Source organism: Mauremys mutica, chromosome 8 (assembly GCF_020497125.1).
Source record: "Mauremys mutica isolate MM-2020 ecotype Southern chromosome 8, ASM2049712v1, whole genome shotgun sequence".
Taxonomy (NCBI): Eukaryota; Metazoa; Chordata; order Testudines; family Geoemydidae; genus Mauremys; species Mauremys mutica.
The window spans coordinates 19,887,661-19,915,420 of NC_059079.1; the positions used below are offsets into that span (position 1 = coordinate 19,887,661).

A 27,760-nucleotide genomic window follows, 5' to 3' on the forward strand; every position below is an offset into this window, starting at 1 on the left:
ACAGCGCTGTGCAGCTTAAAAACTTGTCTCTTTCACCAACTGAAGATGGTCCAATAAAACATATTACCTAGTCCACCTTGTCTCTCTGAATTCTGGGACCAACACAGCTACAAAATAACAATACTGCAAACATCAAGAAAAACGAAATTCTCAGGCTTAATGAGTTTTACAAATCAGACAGTGAAGGAACATAGAATATTTGCGTTTTGTAACTAGAAATGTACCTTTTCAAAGTCAAAAAAGCAAATTACGATAAGTGCACTGAAGAGAATTGTCACGATCTTTTGAACATTCCATGGAAGGTAACAGGAATATTCATCTCCACTTCAGCCCTGGCAACTTCACTCATATCCTTTGCATTCAGGATCAGTAGATAGGCAGGTTTCTGTCCTGCGCCAGGGTTAACAATCACACTCAGAACGACACCTAGCAAGCAGAAGTAAATATGATTTGTATAAACAAAAAACACATGGCATTCAAGTAACACACTAGGCTCTGACGTGGGCAGCCACTAACCTCCGAGTGGCAAAACTATCAGTTATTTCCAGAATCCTGGCAGAGCATAGCTATTACTAAAACCATGGAAGCCATAAAACTGTTATTGAAAGGAAGAGGCTTTTCCTCTTCAGAAAGCATTCTGGATTGTTCCTTGCTTTTCTAATAACCCACTGCTTTTCTGATTTCTGAGGTAGGTTTGCTATAGCATGGCAGCTCCAGCCCAGTTGTATAAGTGCCACAGCGATGCTGAAACATGGGAAACAAGCACCTGGTGCAAAGAAAAAAAAATTCTGATGCATGGAAAACAAAGTCACTAAGATAAAAATGATCAGTGACTCTGGGGGTAGAGACAGGTGCTGCAGCATCAAAGAACAATGTCAAAACACTTGGGAAAATGACTGTAAAAATGTAAGCACTGAACCAGAGCTGATGTTCTCCTAATTTCGGAAAGCATGCAAGCGTGTGCTTATGTTCCATTTAAGTAAATAACAGTTAAGCATATGCATAAATGCTTTAGTGAATTGAGCACATAAATGGAATCAAAATTTCACCCACTAAGTCAATGCGAGATGTAGCTGTTGACTTCAGTGGGGTCAGGATTTCACCCAATGTCTTAACCATATTTTGGGAGACAGGATGATACAGGAAACCATTGGGATAGCTCCTTACCTTTACTAGTGCTGCTGCTGACAGTATTGGGGCGCAGGAGTACAGCTGCACAGAGCTAGCTTGCATTATGCCTTGTGCAAGTGGGTGCTTTGCATCCTATGCTTACACAACCACGAAATTCACTCCTCTCCCCCCACATTAAAACAAAAATGACATTTGTTCTTAGGTTTATACTTTCATAAAACTCTGCTATTGGAATTGCTTCTAATATTGTAATTCCTGATAGAAATGCTCAAGAGCAGGGACAAATTCTCAATACCCTAGAACTCTTGCTTCCTCAGTCTTGGCCTCTGGTCTATTTTCAGAAAGTCCTCCCAATTGTTTTAGACAGTTCTGCTTCACAGTAACGAAAACAACCCTTGTTTGGGGCACAGTTTGAGTGCCTCAGTGTTGTTATGGCACTTCGCTGCTTGATGCCTCTCTTACAGTCGGCAATTTATTGACTGTCCATCTAAAGGACTTGGCATTCAAGATAGCTCTGGGTCCCTGGGTCAGTGGATACAAACTTATAAAAGAATCTAATTGAACAAAAGTAAACATAACTTAAAATCATTTACCGTCGTCCTCTTCCAGGGCGTCTGGATGTGAAACAAAGATAGGCTCTGATGGATATGAGTCTGGTTCCTGCCACACCCAAGTCTCTTTCGTTTTAACATTCAGCTTACAAAGCTGCAAAAGGAAGAAAAATCATCTCAGTACGGCTCCTTGTTAATTTTGCCTTAAAATAAAATGCTTTAAGTCAAAAATGTCCTCATTAGAGTATCAATAGTTACCCTGTCTGGAACAAAGTGATTCAATCCAAGGCCATATGCATATGTATAGGGTTTTCCAGCATATTTCTTATAATTGATTTGTGGAAACTCAAAGGCTAGAAAATGAGAGCACACATTTGCTGGGATTAGTGGGTTTTGGATTTAGTAAACTGCTTTTGCTGCCTCTGGCTGAGGTTCAGAATTAACATCTTACCTTGGCGAGCCCCAGAGAAAAGAATCTCTGGTTCCAGCCAGATCGTTTCATCACTGTGCAGAGTTGCAGTTGCTGTTGTGTAGGGCAAGGTGACTAAATTCTTACCGGTGTCGGCCTTGAACAAAGAAGTAACAGCTTTTGAGAAACAAAGGAACTACTACATTCCAAACTCTGTTTATTTTCTGCACTTTTGCACTACACACTGTCTAATGTTTATTTTCTTTGCACACCTGCAATGCAGTTAGTGACGTACAGTAACTCCTTGCTTAACGTTGTAGTTATGTTCCTGAAAAATGCGACTTTATGCAAAATGATGTTAAGCGAATCCAATTTCCCAATAAGAATTAATGTAAATGGCGGTGGGGGGGGTTAGGTTCCAGGGAAATTTTTTTCGCCAGACAAAAGACATTTTATACATATACAGTATAAGTTTAAACAATTTTAAACAAACTGTTTAATATTGTACATGGCAATGAATGATTGTGAAGCTTGGTTGAGGTGGTGGAATAAGAGGGTAGGATATTTCCCAAGGAATGCCTTGCTGCTAAATGATGAACTAGCACTCCATTGAGCCCTCAAGGGTTAATATGCTGTTGTTAATGTAGCCTCACACTCTACAAGGCAGCATGGACTGAGGCAGGAGGGAGGAGAAACAATAGATGCAGGGCAGTAGCTGCAAACATTTCCCTGCAAAAACTGAACATGATGATGAGCCCACGCTATCCAGCTGGAGCGCTGGACTCCTCTCTCCTCCTGACAGCACATGCACAGCTGCACATGTGCTGACTTTCCAAAGTGCTGGGGTGTGTAATACGCATGCATGAGAGAGGGAGAGATGTGCATTGCCCCTTTAAGTACACTGACCCCACTTCAAGTACGTTGCCCTTTTAAGCAGATATAGCCAGTTCAGCCAGGAAGCAACAGCTTCCAGCAAGCTCCCTCTGTTCTGTCCCGGAGCCCTGTCCCCTCCTCCGCTTTGTGGAGAGGGGGTACGGAGCGGGTGGACAGGAGCAGGGGGACATCCTGGTATCAGACACCGCCCCCACCCCCACACCCAGCAAGCAGGAAGCTCCCCGGAGCAGCTCCAAGGCAGAGGGCAGGGCAGAGCAGCATGGCAGCGGGGAGGGACAGCTGAACAACTGCTGGGCAGCTGCAGAGCCACATACCATACAGGGAATTTAGGGGAGCTCATGGGGAGGGGGGCCTGCCAGCTCCCTCTGGTTCTAATCCCCACAAGGAGGGGCTGCTCTTCCAGAGAATCCTGCGAGCAGTGGACAAAGCAGGCAGCTGCCAAACGACATTATAAGGGAGCATTGCACAACTTTAAACAAGCTTGTTCCCTAATAGATCAGCAAGGAAACAATGTTAACTGGGACAAAGTTCAGTGAGGAGTTACTGTACAGCAGAATCTTGCTAAGCAGGAAAATTTATAATTCACCTACACAAAATGACTGTCTCTTCCCGTTTCTCAGTTAACACTTAACAGCAAGGTGCTTTAATGAGAGCGCATCTCCACAAGACTTCATTAGTTTTACAAAACATATAACTGTATATTTCCCAGCATACTATGAAGTCTCAGGACATAATTGAAACTACGATTAGTTCCCAAAACAAATAAGCGAAGTACAACCTGCAGTTCAGTATCCTTGACTTTTCAGTTGGGATTTACTGGCTCATTTTCACAACTCATGAATTCACATGGGTTTCCCATTGGCTAGTATAAATTTGTGAGGCTCTGCTGCGCTATATCTGATCATGAGCAAAATCCACATTTTGTTTTCCTTAAAAGAATGAAAACAAAGAGAGAAAGCTGGGGCCAAATTTTGGTCTGTTACAGTAACTCCTCACATTCGTTGTTATGTTGCTGATCAACTAGGGAACATGCTCATTTAAAGTTGTGCAATGCTCCACTCTTACACCCCCTCCTCCCCACAGTGCTTCCTGCCCGCTGGCAGACCCCGCAGATCAGCGCCTTCCCCCTTCCCCCACCCCCACCCCCGCCAACAGCAATCAGCTGGCTTGTGGCGTTTCAGGGACAGGAGGGAGGGGGGAGGAGCGAGGACTCAGCACACAGGCTCCCCCTCCCTCCTGAACGCCAGCGGATTGCCCTGGGCAGGAGGCAAGGGGGGAAACCTGCACGCCCAGTCCTTGCTCCCCCTCTCCCTCCTGCCCCCTAAACACCGCAAGCCAGCTGATTGCCCCAGGCAGGAGGGAGGGGGAGGAGCGAGGACTCAGTGTGCAGGCTCCCCCTCCCTCCCCTGCCTCCTGCCAGCAGCAGTCAGCAGGCTTGCGGCGTTTAGAAGGGAGGGGAGGGAGGGGGAGGAGCGAGGACGCAGCCTGGGAAGGAGGTGGGGGGTGGGAAGAAGACGCAGGTTAAGGATGGGGGTTTGGGGGAAGGGGTGAGTGGGTGGGCTGAGGGTTGAGGCCCCTCCCTCCCCTGGTGCTTACAGAGTAGGGGAAGCTGCCGCTGCTGTGAAACATGCTTCTCCTAGCCTACAGCATCTTCAGCCTCCTGGCCTGCCTCCTCTCCAGTGCCAGTGGGCTGTGCCTGTGTGGGGTAAGGCGGGGCACCTCCCAACTCTAGTACTGTACTGTATGTACAGTATGTTTGTAAACACACAGCATGTGCACACTGCTCCCCCCAGCGTAGTATTAAATTGCTTGTTTAAAGTGTATATAATGCCTTTTGTCTGGCAAAAAAAATTTTCCCCTGGAACCTAACCCCCACCTATTTACCTTAATTCTTATGGGATTGGATTCGCTTAACATCGTTTCACTTAAAGTTGTATTTTTCAGGAACATAACTACAATGTTAAGTGAGGAGTTACTGTACTTAAGTGTGAATCAGGAACCAATGGATTGACATTGGTATGAGATCAGAATCAGGCTGCTGGTCCTTAGGGGAGAGGTTTCACAAAGAGAAGTTAGGTACCCAGTGTTCACTGAAAGGCAATGGAACACAGGGGCCTACTTCTTGAGAATCTTCCCTAAAGTTATCCTGAGGTAATTAAGTGCTGACATATGTACATATATGTTTTAATTAAATTATATGAAGTGTATGATATATAGTGCCACTGCAATTTACTGCTTTGAGGCCAATTTACTTCACTGGAAGTATTATCCCTGTCTGTTCTCAACACAGTCAGGATTGAGAGCAAAGATTAGTTTTAAAAATCATCTAGAACAATAAAAGGGTGAAATGTAAGGGCCTCTGCTTTACAAAATCTATGTGAGGTGGGGGGCACAGGAGGAGCAGATGCACAATGGACCTCAGCACTCTGTTAGCCAGGGAAATTAGCTCTGCAGCCATAGGTGCTGGACCTTGGTGTGCTGCTGCACCCTTTGGCTTGAAGTGGTTTCCATTATATTCAAGGTTTACAGTTTGGTTAAAAGGCTCTCAGCACCCCCCCACTATAAAAATTGTTCCACCACCTGTCTGCAGCTACTCTGAAGATAGTGGCTTAGAAGGAATCAGTAGAACAAACTTGTCCAGCACAAGCTGCTTGGTGTGTAAATTCAGAAGCCACAAACCTTGTGTTGAGGCTGGTCATGTGTCAGAATCCCAACACCAGACCAGGGGCAGGGAATGGATTTCATCCAGAAATTCACTCCAGCCGTGTCTGCTCTCTGCAAATACTCTAGCAAACAAGATGGCTGACAAATTATTCACCCAGCTCCAATCAACATACTACACCTCCTGGAAAACAGCCTATTATGGAAGAACTTCACTTACACCTTACACTTCTCTAACTTGGAAAGCAATACATGGGAACTTTCTGTGGGACAGGCACTGTTAGAAAGTTCTGGGTAGTTTTCTATTTGTATGAAGACAGATTTTTAAGGGTTTTTTCCTTCAAAAGAAATGTAAACTAAGTTAGACTGAAAACAGTCTGCAACAGATTTGCAGGAGCCATGCAGGCTGTAGCATTTCAGAGAATCGAATGTAGTTAAACTTCCAGATGTGCATAGCCTAGTCAAACTGTTACCTTGTCAATGTTTAAAGGAAGGACATATCTGCGAGCTTCGGGCTGAGGAGCTTTTTCTGCATGTTTCTTCACTTCTTCCCAATTGGACCGCAAGTTGGCTAAGTACAGATAATTGTAAACAAACTCAAACCTGCACAAAGACATAATCAGAAATAAGAGCCAGAACAATTGTGTGTCATTTTAGAGAGAAAAGAGTTCAAAATGCACGTGTTCATTCCCACGCCCGCAACAAGTGAACAGCAAGCTCTGTTAGGGCTCCTGACGCAGTGTTCTTTGGGGGGGAATGTTGCATGTGCATAGCACTGTTCTCTAATGGATGGAATTAAGAACTGTTCAACTGCATCTCACAGGCTCTATACAGTTAGCTGCTTTTGGAGCAGGATAATCCCACTTCTGTACTTGCTGTCACCAGGAAGTTTTGAGTGGCCATGGTGCAGAATCACTGCTGGAAAGTTAAAGTCTATGCTGACAGATTTATTTCTGTATTTCTGTGACTATTGCTTATCATCCTAACAAAATTAATCCAGACTTGTGCCCATTGGACTAGCAGTAGCAGAGGTATTTCAACAATGAATACCATTTACTAAAGCTAACAGTAACCTGAAAGCATTGGTAAATCAGTTATAAAAACTTCACAAAATCCTCCGCACACACTAGTAACTGAATATCTGTGTAAACCAAAAGTGATCAGTATGAACATTCTGAAAGAAGATAGTTGAAAATCAGGTCCTGCTTTAAGCCCTGACCCTGGAAGCTGATTCCCCACAGACAGATCTCATTTCCACTTGTGGGTCAGCTTGGGGGATCAAAGCCTTACTTACTGCTAATACCTAAGTGTCTCCCCTGCAGGAACTGACGTCAAAAAGTAAGATTTTTCACATATTGTAATGAAACAGTCACATAGCCACAAATTCTATCACTTTCAGGAAAATAATATTTTGCTTTTAAAAATTAACATTTTCCCTGAAACCCAGTTATTTTTTAGTCTGAACAAAAAAAATCAGAGTCTGCCAACTTATTTTCCTTAACCAGATCACAGCATCGCAGTACTTTATGAGGAGATGTCACTTCAGCTTTCTGCTTTAAAACTAATTATGGTTAGATACTTCCAGGTCAAAATTATTAAGGGCTGGGCTACACTACACAGTTAGGTTACATAAGGCAGCTGGGGCTCCAGACCTCCCTGCCTGCTTGTCAAGGAGGGGAGAAGACTAAACCTGCCCGATGAGGATGGGATTCGAACCCATGCCTGCAGAGCACAATGGATTAGCAGTCCATCACCTTAACCACTCAGCCACGCAGCCTTGTCAATTTCATGGCTGGATGAGCTGTGAAATTGACAAGGCGGCCCAGCTCCTGGTGGGGAGCCGGTGAGGGGGCATGGGAGGCCCAAGAAGCGAGGGTAGTTGGACCCACTCCTTGGGGGCAAGAAGCCTGGGGCAGCTTCCAGCAGAGAAGGGGGAGGGGAGAAGCGCCGGGCAGCTTTCCTTGCTCCAAATGGGGACCAGGGACCAAGCAGGGGGGGTGGGGGGGCAGCCCTCCAGGAGCCCGGGAGACTGTGGGGCAGCTGAGGTCCTGGCAGGCAGCTACCAGTGGAGCTGAGAGACTGTGCTCTTAGGTCGGTGGAAATGTTCCTGGTGAGGATGTGCACCACCAACCCAAGAAGGGTGGTGTGGACATGCACTACCAAAGTAATTACTGCAGTGGCTGTAAACCGACTTAATATAGGTTGACTTGCATTTCCAGTGTAGACATACCCTTAGTGTAGTGGTTATCCCTAGTTCCTTAGAAAACAAACTTGCTGCTGGATTATCCAGACAAGCCAGGTATTTTTTCAGTCACAATGGATTTATAGCCTTGGATGACAAAACTATGCATCCATTCCTGGGATGCAATCCTACTCTGATAGAAGACAATGACAAAAATCTCACTAATGTCAATCACGGAGAGTCAGGCCCCAAATCATAGCAATTAGATACGGGAAAGACCCATTAGGTTGCCGATCCCATCTCCTTCTCAGTGGAAGATTTCTCTCAGCACATCTCTAGATTGGGTTTACAAATAGCCCTGCCAGCAATCACTTGAGCGCTCTTACATACCCCTTCCAGGTGCAGAGATCCACAATAAGAAATCCATTGTCTTCATAGGTATTAATGTGATGGAAGAGGTTAAAGGCTGAGGTCCTATATTTGATATTGAGGTATTTTCCTTTTTTTTTATCTGCTACATGAAGCCAGACCTGGAAAACAAAGAAGCATTTTGTTTTTGGCACATGAGAAATAGTGAAGGTATATTTAACATGACACAACCTCACATTTAGAAGGCCAGTATCTAACAATGCAATGCAATTTCACTTACCCCCATGATTTCATTAGACTCAAAGCAATCCATGTAGTTGGCTCCCCACAGACTCCAAGAAGAAAGGAATTTGAGCAGGTTAATTTTCACTGGTGTTTCCACAAACACTATATAGTTTGGAGTCAGCCCAAAGCTGTTCAGAAATACAGTTGGAGCTTGTAAGTTTGCTTGTGGTGATTTCTGACAACAGTATGTTTATACACAGAATGGTAGCTTGTCAAATAGTGGCTGCTTCATTTAAAAGTCAGTTTAATGTTATTGGAACATAATCCTCCTGATATCTGCAAATTCTTAATGTTAGCTGTTGTTTACTGCATGCTTAGCAGTTCTGCTTCCCATGTATGAAACAGCAAGAGCGTTTGAATAAACAATGTTTAAAAAAACCAATCAAACGTTGTGCAAACTATATCTGTCCACATCACAGGACAGTTGCACCTTTTGTGTTATTTGCATAAATGACAGTGGGTTCTCTGCTAGAAACGGCTGTTTTCAAATGTGGCTCAAAGGTATGAAATACAGGTTTCACAGAAAGAAAGTCTCACTTTGCTGCATATAGAACTGGTTTATATATTTCAATGTGCTATTTACAGAAATGGCCTACAATTTACCTGTGCACATAGGAAGGTTTAAATCTATCGCTGCAAGGAAACTGCACAACCACATCAGACTTATTCATTGGATCTTTCTTGTCTGAAATAAAAATAGTATTTAAATGATTATGGAAGCAGCCCCAGGAATGGCTCAGTAAGCCCATGCTACAAAATGTTAGCTAGGAAAGTTTTTGGCCTTTAACACGAGAAGTATTATTCTCTGAAAATAACATGTACTGTCTTTAAAGAACAACATCTGTAAAAAGTTTCTTATAAAAATTTGTAGTTAGATAAGGAAGGGACAGAAAAGAAAAAAATCAAATAAAAATATCTGAATACTGAAAAATGATGCAACGTACAAAGGTGACAGATTAATTCTACACCAGAAGGGATTTCTACAGCATGAATGTCTGAAGGGCACAGACATTGCTTTTAAGCAATACATAAACTAACCTGCTTGCATTGGAGGGATCCGTACAATATTGTAGGCAATTGCAAAATTTTTTCCAAAGCAGTTGCCAATGTTATAAACCGTCCCATCGTTTTCAATATGGGGGTGAGCAGTTACGCCATTGATTGAAACATATTTACAAAGGTCCACCTGAAGAATGAGAGAGAGGTGTGACTTGCGGTAAATCATAAGCTTTACCTGGAGGAGGTATATACTTATTATGAATGTAATGAAATACTTGCCTTGGGAGTGTCCTGTTATTTTAGCTAAGGAATGTTCTCATTTCACACCTCTAGGTAAATCACCTACAAATATTTAGAGAAATAGCAGCAACAGCATGCAAACAACTCCCATTTAAGTCAAGAGGAGCTCTGTATGTAGAACTGTGAGGTCCAAAGGCAAAGAGTTTAAAAATAAAAAACTGCTTTAATGTCTCACAGACAAGCTGTTGAAGATGGCATTCAGGTTAGAGACAGTTCTGCATCCCTCCACTTGGGGGGGTCAGAATCCTTCCCAAAACCTCTAGCTCTGGTCAAAGAAACAACACACTAGATTAAATTTCTCGGCCTTGACATAGAAATGTGATTTGTACCCTGCTGTAATCCCCCTATGAGCTACTGAAAGGTCTGCTAAATTGGGGATGGGGTGGAGTGCCAGAAGAGAGTGAAAATGGAGGTGTGCTCATATTTCCATGCTGCAGTGGTATAAATGGGTGTAAGGATACCTGATCGTAATGTCTAAGATTAAAGCAGCAACCTTCACCTTAACTCTGCTGCTACTTTCCAGGGTCCGCAAAGTCTATATCAGCTCATACACTCAGATTTGCAGGAGGCTGCACAGGAATATTGTTCTTTTGACAGCCATTACAAAAACGAAATATCCTGGCAAAACAGACAGCAAGCCAATAAGCACAACGATGGCTCCACCGGGGGGCCAGAGGCCGGCAGTACAATTGTGTGTCCAGTGAACATTTTGCCCTGTTACCAGACCACTGGGACTCCATTAGCACATGGCTGCATGGCAGTCACTGGCTCATACTAAGGATTGCTCACTAACTGTGTCTTCATTGCCATGCTACTCAAATGAAGTCCTATGGGGAGGATGGCCTTGGGATAAAGGCACTGAACTGAGACATCTAACACAGACTTCCTGTGTGGACAAATCACTGAAGGGAGGATGGTACCCAAGACCCACTGAATTTCATTGGATTTTGAGCACTCAACTCTGAGAATCCTTTGAAAAATGCCAGCCTTAGTCTCTGTGTTCCTCAGTTTCCCATCTCCAAAAAGAGGATAATAGAACAGATCCCTTTTTTTTTATCCCATGAATATTTTTGACACAAACAAAAATATTAATTTTTGTCAAAATGTCCATGGAAAATCTTTTAAGTTTTTGGTGAAAACTGGAAATCAAAAGATGCTGGCTGCAAATGTGGGTTGTAGTATGCCATGGGAGCTATGCTCCTCATATCCCTATTCTCCTATGTGGGCTGGAACCTCAAACTGGACTACATCTCCCATAATGCCTCACAGTCTCACTTTTTGGTGAGGAGAAGCTGTGGAACATGGAGTGCCTGGCTATGGTGCATTATGAGAGATGTAGTTCAACTGGGGATCCCAGCCCACAGAAGAAATGGTACCACGAGGAGCAAACTACAACTTCCATGAAGCACCACAAGGCTCATTTGTAGCCAAACTCTTTCAGTTTTCAGCTGAAAACTTTAGGTTTTTGGCCAGAATATTTTGACATAAAAATGACATTTTCCATGGAAAGCAGACACTTTTTTATGAAACATGTAATTTTGTGATGAAAACCCAATTTTCCATTGAAAAACAATTTCAATGGAAAATTTTACGCCAGCCATAATAATAATAATAAAGAGGTGCAGTAAATTCATTGCTATTTGAGGTGCTTAGATAATACAGTCTATAAGTAGTTGGACAGATGCACCTAGCTTAGGACCCAGTCTTGCAAACATGATTGGCATATTGCTTTCTGCTGTGAATAGGCCCATGGACATCACTGTTATCTGTAGAGTTGGCCTTTCATTTCTCATCAGCCATGGTCATGGATCCCAATCATACTTCTCACCTGCACAGATATCTACTTTGTACTTGAAGATGCACTTTGGTCACAGTTTGTAAGGCAGAATTTTAATAGAATCCTTTGATTTCAAGGAAGGAATTAATAAGAGGAGCAGACAAAACTCTTTAAAACAAAGCCTATTTCCATTTGCAAGCATGACGTAGGCAGCATGCTGTGAAGAGAACATTGTCCCATTTTCCATGACGCCTCAGAATCATTTTAATAAATGATCAAGCTAGTTGATATCATTATTAAAACTGCCCATTCCAGGTAATACCTTGGATATTACCCATCTGTAATGTGCTGCTGACAGTCTTCATTTTATTTTTAATTCCTCCACATTTTAAAATTCTTAGCCCTGGTCTACACTGGGGGGCGATCGATCTAAATTACACAACTTCAGCTAGGTGAATAATGTAGCTGAAGTCAACATACTTAGATCGACTTACTGTGGTGTCTTCACCGCGGTGAGTCAACTGCTGCCGCTCCGCTGTCGACTCTGCTTGTGCCTCTCGCAGCGCTGGAGTACAGGAGTCGATGGGAGAGGGCTCCGGGGTCGATTTATCATGTCTAGTCTAGACATGATAAATCGATCCCTGCTGGATCGATCGCTGCCCACCGATGCAGCGGGTAGTGTAGACATACCCTAAGTACAAATATCTACCTGCTTGATTGTCTCCAAAGTCTCTGGGTTAATCTTGGTAATAAAGTTGGTCTCTGTGCAGGCATAGTAATCTTCACCCACTGGGTACACATTAACCAGGGCATTATCAGTGACCTCCACACCTCTGAAGTATGAAAAAAACCTGAGCAAACAAAGTCAACAAATGATCAATGACATCGTAGCAGTGGTGCTTTCAAACCATGACACCGAAAACCTGTCACTCTCCTACAACATGCAACTTTCTCAGTCACCTGGAAAATATGTTCTTGCATGGATCAGGGTAAGCACAGGTGCCAAATTCAGTTATCACGATTCTTTTCTCAGTCATTGCTCTTACATAAGCATCAGTCCGAATGAACCTAGAGAAAGCCAAGAAATAGAAGGGATGTAATGGACATGATGACAAAAGTGGCTACAGTGTTATATAATGAAACAACACTAATCTCTAAAATATTTAAATGAAACTCAATGTGAAGTTTAAAGAGCTGAGTTTCATAAACATATTTCTGCTATCAAGAGGGTCATGTCACATTTCAAGAGTATACAACTCTGAAACCTGCTTCTCTCTCTTCCCAAATGTTCAGACATGGGAAACACCTGGGAAGTTGATGACCAGGTAAACTGGAACCCGTCTTAGATGTTGACTTCAAAGGGAATTTCGCCTAAGGACTGCAGACTTGAGACTTTTCTTAGTGGTTTTCCAGAGTGGCATCGGTTATGTCTTCCTTGCAAGCTCAGATGTCCTATTCAGAATTGGACAGAGTTTTTTTCCTTGGAAAGTCTCAACTTTTCATCAAAAAACTGAAACCCCCAAACTGAATTCTTTTTTAAATTGAAAACTTCAGTTTTCAGTTGATTTTTTTGGGGGTTTGGCAGATTTTGCCTGACCAAAACCCACAGAATGTTCAGTTTTTGGTTTTCTCACACACTTCAAGGAAAACAGACACTCGCCACTAAAAATGCCTTCTGTTGAAAAATGTTTCAATGGAAAATTTTCAACCAGCCCTAATCATCTTGTATCCTGGACTGATCAGCTTGTACACCAGTCAAGTCTCTGGACCTTCAATATCAAACAAATGCTGATCCTGCCAATTTGAAACAGGTACTTATATATTTTGTCAAATATAAAGTGGCAGTAAATTTTGGGTGCATGCATGGAACCCCTGATTAAGAACTACAACAGTGTTCTACAGTAATGGTCCAAAACTCTGCACTAACAAGAGGCTAAGCTACAGGGTTTTGACCATTGCTGTAGGACATTGCAACAATTTTCATAGAGGACTTTATTTAACTAAAGGAAGGCAGAGTTGTCTAGTGATTAAAACCTGGGATTGAGAATCCTGAGTCCTAGCTCTGTCACTGACTCACTGTGCAACCTAGAGGAAGTAATTTAACCTCCTTCTTTACCCGTTCTCTCATCTGTAAAATTACCCACTCGCAAAATGCAAGTATTCTGTAATCTTTAAACGGAAAGTGTTATGTTAGTGCTAAGCATAAATATGATGTTACCATTATTAACACATTATAATAATCCCAGCATTAGAGATCTTACAATCAGCTAACCTATTCGAAGTCAAGGTGAATCCTGCAGGTATCAGAGGGCAGAATGTGGCCCTAACATTTTGTATTTTATCTCTTTATATTTGCTTTGATGTTTTGCACTTACCTGCGATGGTATGTGACATGTCCCTCCTTAAAGTCAAATTTATGAAGAAGCGCTTGGCCATCAAACAAATGATAAAATGGTTCCGAACCAACTTCAAATAAGCCAGGCCCACATCTAAGCAGACTGCCTGTAAGCCATATGGGAATCCTGCCTATAGGAAAGGTAATCAAGACGTAATTTTGTGAGTGCTAATTCCAAGTGCACCATCCCTCTTTCAATCTGAGTTCTCCCTATGTTTATTAATCTCTTCTTTTAACAAGGAACACTGGGCTCTTGAAATCTCTGAGATCAGTTTTTTTCTTATTCTGCAGACTTAATGTCTAGAATAAACCCAAGTATGGAACTAAATAAACCAGCAAATTGTTATTATGCAAAGGAGCAGATTTTGTTTTTTAATGTAGAAGATTTTTTTTAACATCTATTGAATTCCAATCTCTTTCCACCTCCTCTTCAAGTTTTAAAAATGAAAGGAACTTAGAATTTAGTAGAAGAGTGAGCTGTGGATTTGAATTCTCAATTAGAACTATAATCATCTTCCACTATACAGGATCCCAAGTCTCAAACCTAACTAATCTGATGTACAACTTTATATAGGGATTACTTCATCCACCACGGAAACACAGCCTCCTCTGAGGTGAAACACAGCAACTCCTTAAGATTGCATAGTAATGCCACACAATAGTTCTGGACAAAAGGTGAAGAAGAATACTGCACCCGTGTTAAGATGCAAGAGGAATTTATAGGCAGAATGCCAATTTTAGGAAGAACATTGCTCTCAAAGCTGGAGTTTGACAGCAGAGCTACCATCCCTGTTCTTACAAAAATGCCATGGGATCTTTAATGACCACAAGAGGTCAGGTTTTATGTCTCCAAAAGATGTTACCTCCAGCAATCCAGTGCTTCCTAACAGCATACTGGGCCATGTATTATTTCAGTATTGACTCTCAGGAAAGAATGTGACCTATGGAACGGTCAGTATTATTTCTTCAGCTGTTAGGTGTTCCTACAGGTCTGTCCTGGTAATGACTCAGCTTGATTAAGAGATCTGATGGGATCACAGCACAGGGTATAAAAGGAATTTGGGCTTGTCCAGCAGCACCTGCTTCCACTACTCTGAGATGTACAGGCCTCTGTACTCCCTGCCCCTATGACACGTTTAGCCCATTTATCTCACAGTGCAGCACCCTGGGATCAGGTGAGCAGCATGCAATGACCCTGGGGAGAAGCGCTGGGTTCCAAGGAAGCGTGAAAGGAAAACATTAGAAATGCACAAACCTGTGACATGAGCAGTTACTGGTGCAGCCAATTCCTCCACAGTCTCAAAAAGCTTCTTGTATCCACCAGCTGGGTGCTCAATTCTGAAAGGTTTTAAGAGAGCTTAGATAAGAGCTCTGGAAATGTGTCAGAGTTACAGGGCTTTGTTTCTAGATGGAATTGTTTCTGACTCACACTAACTCTTAACAAAGCTGCACAATCAGCTTGAGGAGAAGCAGTGGCCCTCAGAAGAATGAAGGTTTGAATGGAACTGAGGGGAAGCCTGATGAGCTGCATTAGCTGATTAAAAATAACACAGAGACTCTGAAGAAAGAGAGTGAGCGTCATCATCTGCCTTCACTGCTGGGCATCAGATCTGAACTAATGTTTGTGAATGCCTCAGCCCCTGGTGGCTGCTCTGCAACAGGGCAAAGCCCTAATACTATTGGCAACTGGCAGAGAAACCCTGAGGTCAGGGAAGTGGACTGTGATTTTAGTGCCAAGAGTCACAAGTTCCATTTCCCAGGCCAACTGTTTGCTGCCAACTGTAATGTGTGTGTCTGGCTAAGAATCATACACTTGATTCTCCTCCTGCCAAGTATAGACTACAATATCCAAAGCACTCTAAATATAGACTATACTCTGCACTGCACTGCCCCACCCCTCTCATCCAGAGGTGCAGACCCTCCTCCTGAGACTGTAACCCCCCTGAACAATCTGCACACCCACACTAGCATAGATAGAATATACTGCACCCCTAAACACAGACTGAAATTCCTCCCTGACTCTGATGCAGCCCGCTCTCTAGGACCTGGTCACCTTCTCTCAGTGCTACTGTAATGTTCCCCCTCTGTGCCTGATCCACAAAGGATGCAAGTCTGCTACAGCCAACTGCTATAGAGCGTGCCTCTTTAGCACATGTTGTGGAGACTTATGCTTTCAGCTCTGAAGGTCCCGTCAGTCCCTGCTTATGACAACTATTACATTGCTCCTTAGAGAGCAGAGTGCTGAATTATTCCCATATACTGCAATGTCTGAAGTGGGTTTCCATTTCTGAGAACATAACAAGCTGCAACAAGATGCTACATGCAATAATCACAGTAGGTAGGTTCAGGTATCTAGTAAATCCAGCAGATCCAGCTGTAACATGGAGCAGGGAGGAGAGAGCCAGACAGTGTAACTCCTTCCCCCAATACTCCCCATAGGAGGGGAGAGTATCAAGCTTCATATGTCCCCCCACTTCAGCCATGTGAATTTGGGGAAGAAAATCTCCTGGGAGGAGCCAGTCAGTAGGAGCAGAGATAAGCAGCTGTAGCAGGCACCTTCAGAAGCTGGTGACATCATCAGCACTCAATGGATTTCATTGTGAAAACTCTCCCCTCTGCTGACTGGCTGTTTGCTTCTCCCTTTCCCCGCAGTATCTTCCCTTCAGCCTCCCTCCATGCTCCCCTTCCCATAGTATCATCTCCCTTCCTTTCTCTGTCTGGTTAGCTAATTCCCTCCCAGAAAAACTCCACCAAATAAGTTTAAAAACAAACAAACAATCGTGGTACTAACTTGATATTTGCTTCCTATTACATTGCTTCCTCCGCTCATGTGCTTTATCTCCCTCGCCTTCCTTCCCCCTCCCCCCCGCATGTCTGTGTCCTCTATTTAGAGAGAAAGCTATTCAGGGCATGGACAGTCTGCTACTCTGATTGTACAGTGCCTAGCACAAAAAGGGGCCCTTCCTGAGAACAGGGGCTCCAGGGGCTATTGTAATACAATTACTACATTAATAATAAGCACTGACTCTCTAGTCCAGAGAAAACCCTATAGGGATACTCACTGGCTGGACATTTTCTCCCTGATCGAGGATTTGAGCTTTCCAGAGCCAACTGCGGAGTGTGGAAGTCAGAACTGTGTGCTGGGTATTTATATGAGTGGTAAGTCCTACTGAAGGGAGTAATAGCTTCAAGGAAATCATCCCAACCAATCAGCTTGTACCAGGGAACAGAAGTTGCTTTCACCACTGAAATCCTCCTGACCCTTTATTTATTATTTGTATTGCTGTTCACACAACAAAGTCTTTGAATGTTTTCCAGAGACCTAATTCCTTCCCAAGCAGAAATGGATTACAAAGAGAAACAAGAATGGAAAGGGAGTGCATTTGAATCACAGAGTCTGTAACGTGCTCTGCCCTTCACCACCTCCTCCGCTCAGACTGGCTCTGTGCATGGCGCTGCTGGATCTGAGCTGCAAGGAAACAGTCTCCGAATGCACACCTGAGGGACAAAGAATTCTCTCTCTCTACCCCCCAGGGAGTCTTTGTGGTCCTGTGTATCAGGCACTAGACCAGGCATCAGGAGATCATGGAGTCTCTTCCCAGCTTTGCCACTGACCTGCTGTGTGACCTTGGGCAAGTCCCTTCATTTCTCTGTATCCGTGACCCTGTCTGTAAAAGGAAGATAACATCACTTACTTTTCTTTGTGAAGCCATTGAATATCTATAGATAAAAAGTGAAATATCCATGTTTAGATAATAATCTTATGTAGCTATTCCTAGTGAGTCTGCCACTTTGCTACTGATCCACTTCCCATCCCCATCACATTCTGATTTAGCACTGACCACTTCCCACATCTACCTGCTACTAATTCCATCCCCCAGCCATGGATGACTTCTCTTCCTAGCCTCAGTGTACCACACCACGCATCTGTTACCATCTGCTTCCCCCCTCATGTTGGGCCTGCCACTGACTGCTGTACTGTGACTGACCTTAAAAACTTGCTACACTGCAGTAGATAATACCTTAAGCAAATCATGTTACCTAAGCCCGTGCAGTACTCCCCACAGGAAGAATAAGATAGTTCAGGTACTGTGGGTCAGGGACTGTCTGTACCTTTTGTCTTATATAGCACCAAGCACACTATCAGTGTTTAACAAAAATCTATGCATAATAATACTGAGGTAACCGTATCTATTTATCGGACACAAAGTTTGCTAGCTTTTAGGGGGCCAAAGACATGTAAGCAGCAAATTTGTAAGCCTGACTAATGTTGGCCCTCAATAGCCATCATTCCCTGCCATACAGACATCCACATCTCTGCAGGAACCCAGAGGCTCTCCTAGCATAAGGACCATCTAATGTGGAAGGAGCTATTGCAAATGCATCTCACCTATCAGCTGAGCAGAAGCTGAGATTCAAGAGGTTTCTGATTCATTGGAAGTGCCAACTTAGAATTTCAGTTAAAAAAATTACAAGGTCAGATCCTCAGCTAGTGTAAATCAGCACACTCCATTGACTTCAACGCAGCTACATCAGTATAAATCAAGTGAGGATTTGGCCCTCAGCATTTCATTTTCAGTGGGCATCATATTAACCATGACAAGATATTTGCTAGGATTCTTGTGGTTTGTCACTTCTTGACATGAAGTCTGAATGTTGTAGAGTGACCTCTGGAAGAAAAGGGAGTGAAGATCACACCTTAGCAAACCCTCTCTCCTGTGGTACTAAATGTTGTATGAAAATAAGGTTGCAGCAGAGTTGTTTCAAGGATTAATGAAATTAGGGGGATTATGGGTCTCCCTCTTGCTGGAAGCCTGATGTAGAAGGTGATGAAATGTTATACCCACTCACAGTCAGGTCAGCTTTAGCAAAGGCAGTGCCCCAAATTGGAGATGAGCATCAAGCTGTCACAGCAGTGATGTGAGGATGGGACTCAGACCTTAAATTGGCTCCTTATTTGGTCCCATTGCTGCAGAGAGATCAAGGTAGAGAGTTGACATCCTTCTCAGATGTTCAGATTTTACAAAGGCAGACAGAATACATTTCCTCGGGTCTTGCTACTGGATGAAGAGACATGAAGTCTTGAGCTAAGTCTGCAGAGGGTCCTTAAAAGCATGAGTCCCCAAATAGTCACTTTATGTTACTTGAGGCTGAGAGCAGCTCTGTAATTAAGGTGACCTTGATTATGGGTTGATTTCAGTCTGTAGAAGCATTTTAACAACAAATACACTCAAGATACAAAAGTGCAAGGAGCAAGGTTAATAAAAGGGAATCTGCCTCATGATGATATATATGGCAGGTGCATCTGGAAGGAGAAATTAACATTTGGTGAAAAAAGGGCACTGGCCTGACACTTTTTGCTACCACTTGAAAATCGTGGGTTTGATTCTTGCAACTGGCCTCTCACTTTGGTGGAGGGTGGAGAGCTGGATTGCAAAAGCTGTAGCTGTAGTAGTAGAGGACTATGGTGTCTTGCTTAACAACATAAAACAGAAGAGTCTCTTCACTTCCATGCAGCACTTAGCCTGATTTAATGGTGTAATATCTAGCTAAACAACTTAGACCTAGAATAAAAATGGCATATCTTCTTAACCACAGGCATGCAAACTCAGAACACACTGCTGCTTCATTACTCCAGGCTGGGAACGATGTCTTAGCGAACATATTCCTGATGACTGCCTGCACACATATCTCTGTTAGAACAGACTGGTGCGGATCATACATTGACCAAACTCCTGCAGGGGTCAACACTATAGCAGACATCTTTCTATTGGAAAACCGTCTCTAGTGACTGTGCTGTCACATGGCACCACATCTCCTTAAACAGGATGGAACATACTGATACATCTTTGCCACAGAGTGATTAGGGGCTAGTTTATACAACCATTCATGGTGAGTAGCACCTTATCCCATTGAGAACAATGGGACTATTCATGGGGTAATAGTCTACGTGAGTTAAGACATCTCAATCTGGCCCTATGCAAACAATTCAGGAAAGAGCAGCCTGGAGTTCATTTACAGGTACTTCTGACAGCCAACAATCCATGTGGTATTCCAGATGCAGCTAGACCACACAGAAGTGCCAAAATACCCAGTAGCAGGTAAGAGACTATGGGGACCTTGTGTGCAGGATGGTTATTTCTGGTTAGGTAGGACAGTAGGAGACAGAATAAACCACAAAGACAAATTCCACCTGAGTTCATACACAGATTGACCACCACACAAGGTATCAGGCATCTTTCTGTCAATTAAAAATTTAACAATCCCTTTTCAAAGCAATATACAGTTACTAGTTAATTAATAATCCTGAAAACCCCTGACGAGTATTAATGTTCTCACTTTACAGATCAGGGAACTGAGACACAGATGCTGTGATGAAATAGATTAAGTTAATCTGTACTAAATCACTCAGACCAAAATAAGAGTTCTACACAAATTTACACCACATCAATTTAAAAACACATTTTTAGTTAAACCAGTGCAAGTCTGTGTGTAGACCAGGCCTGGGTGACAGGGCTGAGATTAGACCTCAAGAACTAGCTCCTAGTTCTTTGTCCAAGCCACGACATCATGCCGCTGCAGCATGTACAGATGGTTTAGTATTCAGGGAGAGAGAACTGGATTCTACCTGGTTCATACATTATAATAATAATCAGGGACTGGGGAATGCAATTTAAAGTGGGAGGCCCATAGATTTGCTTCCCTTCTTCTCCTCTCAGGCCCCTCCACTACCTCACTATCCTGACACCCCCACAACCCATGAGCCCTTACGCCCTCTGCAGCTGGGCCAAATTTGAGTTGAGTGAATGGCACTGCAACTTGACACAGGGGGTTGCAGTGGCACTCCGGTTTGGCCTGGTCAAAAAATAGCTAGGTCATGGCCCGGGTGCCCCATGCTCACCCCACAGCTCCCTGTGCTACAATGATAATTCTTAACCAAATCCCCAGTGCAGAATCTTTACTATTGGCGATGCATGAATTTGAAAACAACAACAACCACCACCACCAGATTTAACTTTTAAATCCCAGACTGAGTTTACAGAGCTGGGTGCTAAACTCCATCTTTTCACATGAACAATGAAGAAATTTGATCTCGGGTCACTGAGAGACAATAAACATGGAACCCCATGATGCGAGTTTTACAGAGTCAGTTTTCAGAAGAGAAAGACATTTTAAGAATAGAGAACTATTACTATATTGTACACAACTCTGATAGGCTACAGGAAATTGAATGAACTCAACTGAAAAATTAATTGGTCCTCCTGGCTAATTTTAACTTTGCAGCATGGTACTTAAAATGAATACTGCCCAGCTTGAAGTAGACTTTTTAGAATGAGTCAGAAAGAAAACTGACAACTCCATAGGAGTATAGTTTAAAATGAAACAAAGAATTAGCATTTTTATAACGTCACCCATTTAAAGGAGTTAACTGTCATGTTGTTAGTCAGATTTGTAATTTAGTTACCGTAGCTATTACTTGAGTTTATGTCAAGACCTTGGACTACAGATTAAATAACATGGATCAGGAACTGTGAATAATTGGGGCAGCCCTCTGAAAGCTAAATCCAAAGAAATGTCAGCCTCTTTCCTAATAAGTTGCTTATCTGGAACATGTAAGTAAGTAAAGTATTAACACAGAACAGAACAAAATGGAAGTCATTACAGCGAGTAAGGTTAGGCAGGTACTGGGGTTTGCAATCCTTTATAAGCACTGTTGGCTCCAGACTGCGTATAGATGACATACATCTTACTAGCAACAGCATCAATGAAAAACAATTTATACGGACAAAAGAGCCATTGATTAAATTACCAATACCAGTTTACACTGGAAGTTAGTTTATCCTGGATCCCCTGCCTCCCATCACAAAACAACAGCCCACCACCCTAAACACTAGATTATAGCAGGAAAGCACACATTAATGTTCCAAGACATATCCTGGCCATTAGAAAATAACCTGTTGCACCAAAGAAAGGAGACACAAGCTCATACTACAGCTAGTGAGTATTTTTCTTTCTCCCCAGGAACTCTTTGTGCTGCATCACAGATGGTGCCTTTTGTAATTTCCACAAGCAGAGGCAAAAAACAATTGCTTTGCCTGGAAAACTGAGCAAACTATGTTAGAACAGAGCTCCAAGACAAGAATTTCCTTCCTAGATCCCTACATGGGGGCTCTTTGCATGGATTTTCCCCTTTCCATATAGAGGAGAGGCTCAGCTGCCTTTGCAGTACTTATCCCCCATACGCATCCCTCCAGATTTTGCTGATGCTTCTCCATGTGGTCCAGCAGGTTCATGCTGGGTCAGGAGATGGGGGATGGCTGTGAGGAGAGCAAGACCATGAGACCCCCAAATTCCCTCCTGTCCTGCAGAGAATCCCTAGATAAGATGAGTCTGTATTGTTTTTTTCATGGAGGCAGATGTGGTTGAGAAAGAGCTTGCAGGCAATGTGACAGGGAGACAAGCGTGAGTAGCCACTGGGTCCACAGCCTGTATGCAGATGGCCTTCTGAGATCCTGCAGTACTGCTGACAGGCCCTTATAGAAGCAAACTCCATCTCCTTGATGGAATAATGAGGGGACATCTCTGTGAGAAGGTCCTTGTGGAGATTTCCTCACTCTGAGAGCCCACTGTGCAGGTTTTTTAAAAAAAAACAAACACTTGAGGGCGAGATTCTGTTGCCTAGAAATCCCACAGAAATTAAAAGGAGCACAGCAGAACACAGAATCAAAACCTTAATCTTTTTAGGAAGAACACTGTAATTCCAGATGGCGCAATGCAAAGGGATGAGGATTATCAGCCACATGATTGTGAAAGATGCATTATTTAGCTTTTTAAAGGGAAAACAGAAGTTCTTTATTTTGCTGTTATGTTTTTCTTAGTTGACAAAGATTTGTATCAGTCTTTCTTAGAGATTGACCATTGCTCAGGAAATGCCAGTCAGTCACCTGGACAAGGAACAGGAATTTATTTCAGCTGCAGAACGTAAGAGGCATTTGTAGCCCCCCCATTTCCCCAAGAAACAAGGTATTTTGAGGAAAGAACATGGGTGCAGTTTCATTGCTTTAGAAAAGAGCTACTTCATGCTTAAAAATAGACTAAATGATAGAATTAGAAATGACCATCCCCAGGCAAACTCTGCATGAGTTATGCTGGCAAAAGCATATTTATCCCAGAATGCTGCCTAAAACAGTACAACTTGACACCCCCCTCCCCCGCAACTTGGATCTGTAGAGTGCCACCAGGACCAGTAAGGGGAAGCCTAAGGTTGGGGGAACTAAAGCATAAAATGAAGGAAGTGCATGTGAGCTTGCACAGCACCTGCCCCCATACTGCCCAATGCAATCAAATGATAGTACTGCCTACTTTCCACCCTCACTCCCAGAATGACAGTGTTCAAGCAGGTGGGCAGTTTAAGAATTTATCAAGGAGCAGCACTGTAATTAAAAAGACAAAAACGTAAAACAGACTTTCAACTTTATGGCTTAACTTGCCTTTAAATCAAATACCAATTCCAGCCTCTATTTTACACTGAAATGATGTTATTAGTGAACTTGTGACACTATGTTTAATGACACCTTGAAGCACACTAGAAGAAATGTGACAGTGAGCAAGAGGAGAATTCTGCAGTGGAGAGTACACCTGAATACCAATTGTAGTAAGATGAGGCTCTGAAACATAAACCCTTATCAGAGGCCCGGTATGAGGCCTAAGGCCTGAACTAAAGTAATGGTCAAGACTTTGCTAACATAAAGCAAAGTTAAGCTGTGAGCCGGAGCAGGCCCTGCTTCACAGAAGCTGGCAAGGAAAGGGCTGATGCTGCAAAAAGAGACATACCTAAAAGGTACTGGACACCAGATATCAGAACATTCGCATACTTGTACACTCCACACAGATAACAAGGAACAGGCTGACCCATCTCAATGACAGGGCCAAAAGGGTAATATGATGGATAGAGTTGTTTTGTTCGAACCAACATGTACAAGGTGAGAGGCGGCACCTTACTACGTAGAGGGGTTGTACCTTGCTATGTAGAGGGGTTGCACCTCAATACGTCAGGAGTGATGTGTAACTTGTATAAGAATGCATCCCTGAGTGGACGTCTTTGTCCAGCCTACGGGGCAGTAGAAAGTCCTGCCACTGACTGAGCTGAGTCCATTGCCAGGGGGCACATATTTGTAGTATGTCCTGTAGAATAAAGTCTAGAGGGAACTATCATCGTGCTTCGTTTGACAATAAACCTGGCCGAAGTGCCTTCGTACCTTACTAGAGTGTATGGTCATTAGGGGTTCTGCTGTGTCAGCTATCTGTGCAGAGCTGGGACAGCACACAGAGGGAGCACACGCAGCCGATTGTTTTGCACAGTCTCCCTGCCTTCCATTATTCCTTCCCTGGATCCTGGGGACTGGTATGCTGCTCTCAATTTAAAGGACACTTACTTTCACATTTCCATCTTCCAAGGCCACAGAAGATTCCTCAGGTTTATTGTGAAGCAGATGCATTACCAATTTGCTGTACTCCCATTTGGCCTGTCAGCAGCCCCGTGGGTGTTCACAAAATGTATAGTGGTAGTGGCGGCCTTCCTGAGGAGCCAGGGGGTGCAAGTCTACCTGTATCTGGAGGACTGGCTAGTCAGAGGCCAGTCCATGGCTCAGGTAGAGTCCAGCCTCCACCTCATTCAGTCGATGTTCCAGGTCTTAGGCCTGCTCATAAATGCACAGAAGTCTACCCTCATTCCGGTACAGAGGACAGAGATTATTGGAATGGTGCTCACTGTGATGTTGCACTCTATATGATTTTATGAAAGTATGCTAATAAGTGTGAATATAATGTAACTGGAATATGCTTCTTTCAAAAGGTCTCTTGTAAGGTATCATTACAAAGCTTATAATCTACTGTGTGCATCCTATTTGTATGTATCATTCTTGTATCTGAAACTAGAAATATGAAATATAACTGAGGGCCTATTGTAATTATGCAAAATGTGGGCCATTGTGATTTGGAATCTTGATGGCTCCCATCAACCAGGACAATTGACTGTGGATGGCTCAGTTTGCTTGCAAGCCTTCCTGTGAGTCAGGCTGGGAGGAATGAAGGCTTGGGGTCTCACAGGACATTTTCAGTTAAGCCTGCAGCTTTTGGGGGATGTTGTTCAGACCTGAGTCTGTGTTTGTAGCAGGCTAGCATGTCTGGCTCAAACCAGGCAGGGCACTGAAGTCCCAAGCTGCCAGGGAAAACGGGCTCAGAGGCAGTCTCGGCACATCAGGTGGCAAGCCCAAAGGGGGTTTCTGTGATCCAACCCGTCACACTCACCTCCACCCAGGTCAGACTCTTCCTCTCAGGTCAGTTTCAGATAATCATGTCCCTGTTAGTACCTAAGGGACCACCTACAACAGCCCATTCTTGTCTGAGCTCTTCGGTCACATGGCCTTTTGCATGTATGTAGTACACCAGGTTACTTAGGCCCCTTCAGACATGGCTGGCCTCAGTGTATTTTGCCAAACTGTCACCATCTGGACTTAGTCTTCACAATACCTTCCCCAGTTCTCACCTCCCTTAATTGGTGGCTGGACCCACTGACGGTTTGCACAGGTGTTCCCGTCTCATGGCTCCATCCATCGATACCTCTGGCCCCATCTGTCGATATCCCTAGTCAGCACAAGACTGGGGAGCTCACCTAGGGCCCCTGAGACTCCAAGGCCTGTGGTCTCCAGAAGAGCTCTTGTTACACATCAACATCATAGAGCTCAGGGCAGTTCGCCTGGGTTGTCAAGCAGTCCTGCCTCACATTTCAGGCAGGAGCATGCTGGTGCTTATGGATAACACTGCAGCTAGGTTCCACCTCAACAGGCAGGGAGGGGTCTCACTCCCTTCCTCCCCTCCTCCCGGTGTCAGGAAGCATCTTCTTATGGGAGTTCTTCATAGACCACTCACTTCTCCTCAAGGCTTCTCACCTTCTGGGAGTGCAGAACAAACTGGCAGATCACCTCAGCAGGACTTTCTTCAATCACCACAAGTGGTCCCTTTGCCCAGACATGATGAGGGACATTTTGCAATGGTGGGGACTCCCCAGATGTGCCTGGTTGCAAACAGGTCTAACGGGAAGTGTCACCAGTTTTGCTTCCCCCAAAACCACAGCCCGGGTTCACTCACGGATGTTTTCTTGCTCCCGTGGACAGGTCACCTGTTCTTTGCTTCCCTCCTCATCTCGCTCGTGCACAAGATTCTGCTAAAAATCAAGTGGGACCGGCTCTTTGTACATGACATTTGATTTTTTTTAAAAGCAGTGTCCTTTGGGGTTGCATTCTGGGGGCCCTCACAATCACCGTAGCAGAGGTTATAAGGGTCAGGGTGGCCTAAACCACCTCTTAGTTTCTTCATCAATGACTCTGAATGGCAGAATGGGGACTGAGAGTGGGTCGTGGAATCTGTATGGACAGCACATCTCAAAGAGCTACAACCACAGTTACTATAAAGTTAGTTACCCATTCTCTTTTCATTGAGACATTGTCCACATGGATTTTACTCTCAGTGATTAGCAGGCACTATTCCATGCTTGGAAGCAGTTAAAGGAGTCCTGTATAAATATCTTTTGAAAGATCACCCTATTAAAGCTTCCATCTGATCCAGAGGCCTGTACCAAGGCACAGTGAGAAGTATGGACTGAACTCAATGGCGCTGCCTTACATATTTCAGTCAGAGGGAAGTTGTTCAAAATGCCAGTGGAGGCTGCCTGGGCTCAAGTTGAATGAGACCTGATGTGCCCACAGAGATTCCTTTTTTTGCTAACACATAGCAGGTACATATACAGTTGGAGATCCATTTAGATAATCGCTGTGAGGATACTGGTGGTCCTCACTTATTTCACAAATGCAATAGTCTTAGTTAGGAGCTAATCAATTTCATCCTGACTAAATAATAGAACACTCTAACCACAACCCGTGTGTGAAGTTTTGTTTTGGCTGGTGAAGAATGAAATTTGGGGACAAGAGATCAGCAGGTGAAAACACTGGTTAATGTGAAAATCAGACTGTTAGGCAAGAACTTTGGATGAGGCCTAAGAGTGACTTTGTCCTTCTGAAAGATAGCATAGGAGGGCCTGAATCTCTTCTATTCTCCTGGCTGATGTTATGTCTTCATTGAGAAGTATTGGAAGGAGCAGGTAGACATGGGGTCAGAGGGGGAGTCATCAAACCACCCAGCACTACACTAAGATCACATGAAGGAGGGCGTTCTCCAACAGGTGGAAAAGCTGGTTCAGTCCTTTAATAAATTTTCCCTTAGTGGAATGAGAGAATACTATGTGGCCCTGTAATGGGATTCACTCACCATAGATTTCAGAGTAGCTGCCATGTTAGTCTGTATCCGTAAAAAGAACAGGAGTACTTGTGGCACCTTAAAGACTAACAATTTATTTTAGCATGAGCTTTCGTGAGCTACAGCTCACTTCTTCAGATGCATAGAATGGAACACACAGACAGGAGATATTTATACATACAGAGAACATGAAAAGGTGGAAGTATGCATAACAGGAAAAGTCTAATCAATTGAGATGAGCTATCATCAGCAGGAGGAAAAAAAACTTTTTGAAGTGATAATTAAGATGGCCCATAGAAGGTGTGAGAACTTAACATAGAAGGTGTGAGGAGAACTCACCATAGAAATGCCTCCCTGTGGCCAGGCATGGCATAGCAGCTATTCTTCACTTTGGCACCCCTGCTGACAATTGCTCCTTTGCTGTGGTGGTCTCTCTTCCATACCAGTCCTCTGGCCAGGTCATGGTATTAAAGGCAGCCCCTTGCAGGAAAAC

The 27,760-nt window shown here is 43.6% G+C and overlaps 1 protein-coding gene across 4 annotated transcripts; it reads right to left on the minus strand.

Annotated features, from left to right (window-relative positions):
* On the minus strand, nucleotides 1–27,742 carry RPE65 (retinoid isomerohydrolase RPE65). Of its 4 annotated transcripts, XM_045026109.1 has the most exons (15): nucleotides 27,607–27,731; nucleotides 17,569–17,621; nucleotides 15,209–15,291; nucleotides 13,934–14,084; nucleotides 12,519–12,626; nucleotides 12,268–12,409; nucleotides 9,521–9,668; nucleotides 9,086–9,167; nucleotides 8,478–8,610; nucleotides 8,219–8,358; nucleotides 6,120–6,249; nucleotides 2,134–2,248; nucleotides 1,941–2,035; nucleotides 1,725–1,836; nucleotides 1–426 (listed from the first exon to the last, which is right to left on the minus strand). In XM_045026109.1, the coding sequence occupies exons 1-15, from the start codon at nucleotides 27,607–27,609 to the stop codon at nucleotides 275–277; spliced, it is 1,647 nt and encodes a 548-aa protein (XP_044882044.1). In that variant the 5' UTR covers nucleotides 27,610–27,731; the 3' UTR covers nucleotides 1–274. The 4 variants fall into 4 exon arrangements, with proteins under 4 accessions (XP_044882044.1, XP_044882043.1, XP_044882045.1 ...); XM_045026108.1 differs by lacking the exon at nucleotides 27,607–27,731 and having other exon boundaries at nucleotides 17,569–17,666; XM_045026110.1 differs by lacking the exons at nucleotides 17,569–17,621; nucleotides 27,607–27,731 and adding an exon at nucleotides 17,016–17,055.
* Nucleotides 27,743–27,760: the final 18 nt, after the last annotated feature.

Bases quoted from the DNA above. Each gene is read 5' to 3' on its own strand.
- RPE65 (XM_045026108.1), bottom strand. From the start codon at position 17,666: ATGGCTTCACAAAGAAAAGTAAGTGATGTTATCTTCCTTTTACAGACA. The intron at 9,168-9,520 runs GTTAGTTTATGT...TTTTTATTTCAG, and splicing joins GATCCCTCCAATGCAAGCAG to ACAAGAAAGATCCAATGAAT. The intron at 8,359-8,477 runs GTAAGTGAAATT...TTTGTTTTCCAG, and splicing joins AGTCTAATGAAATCATGGGG to GTCTGGCTTCATGTAGCAGA.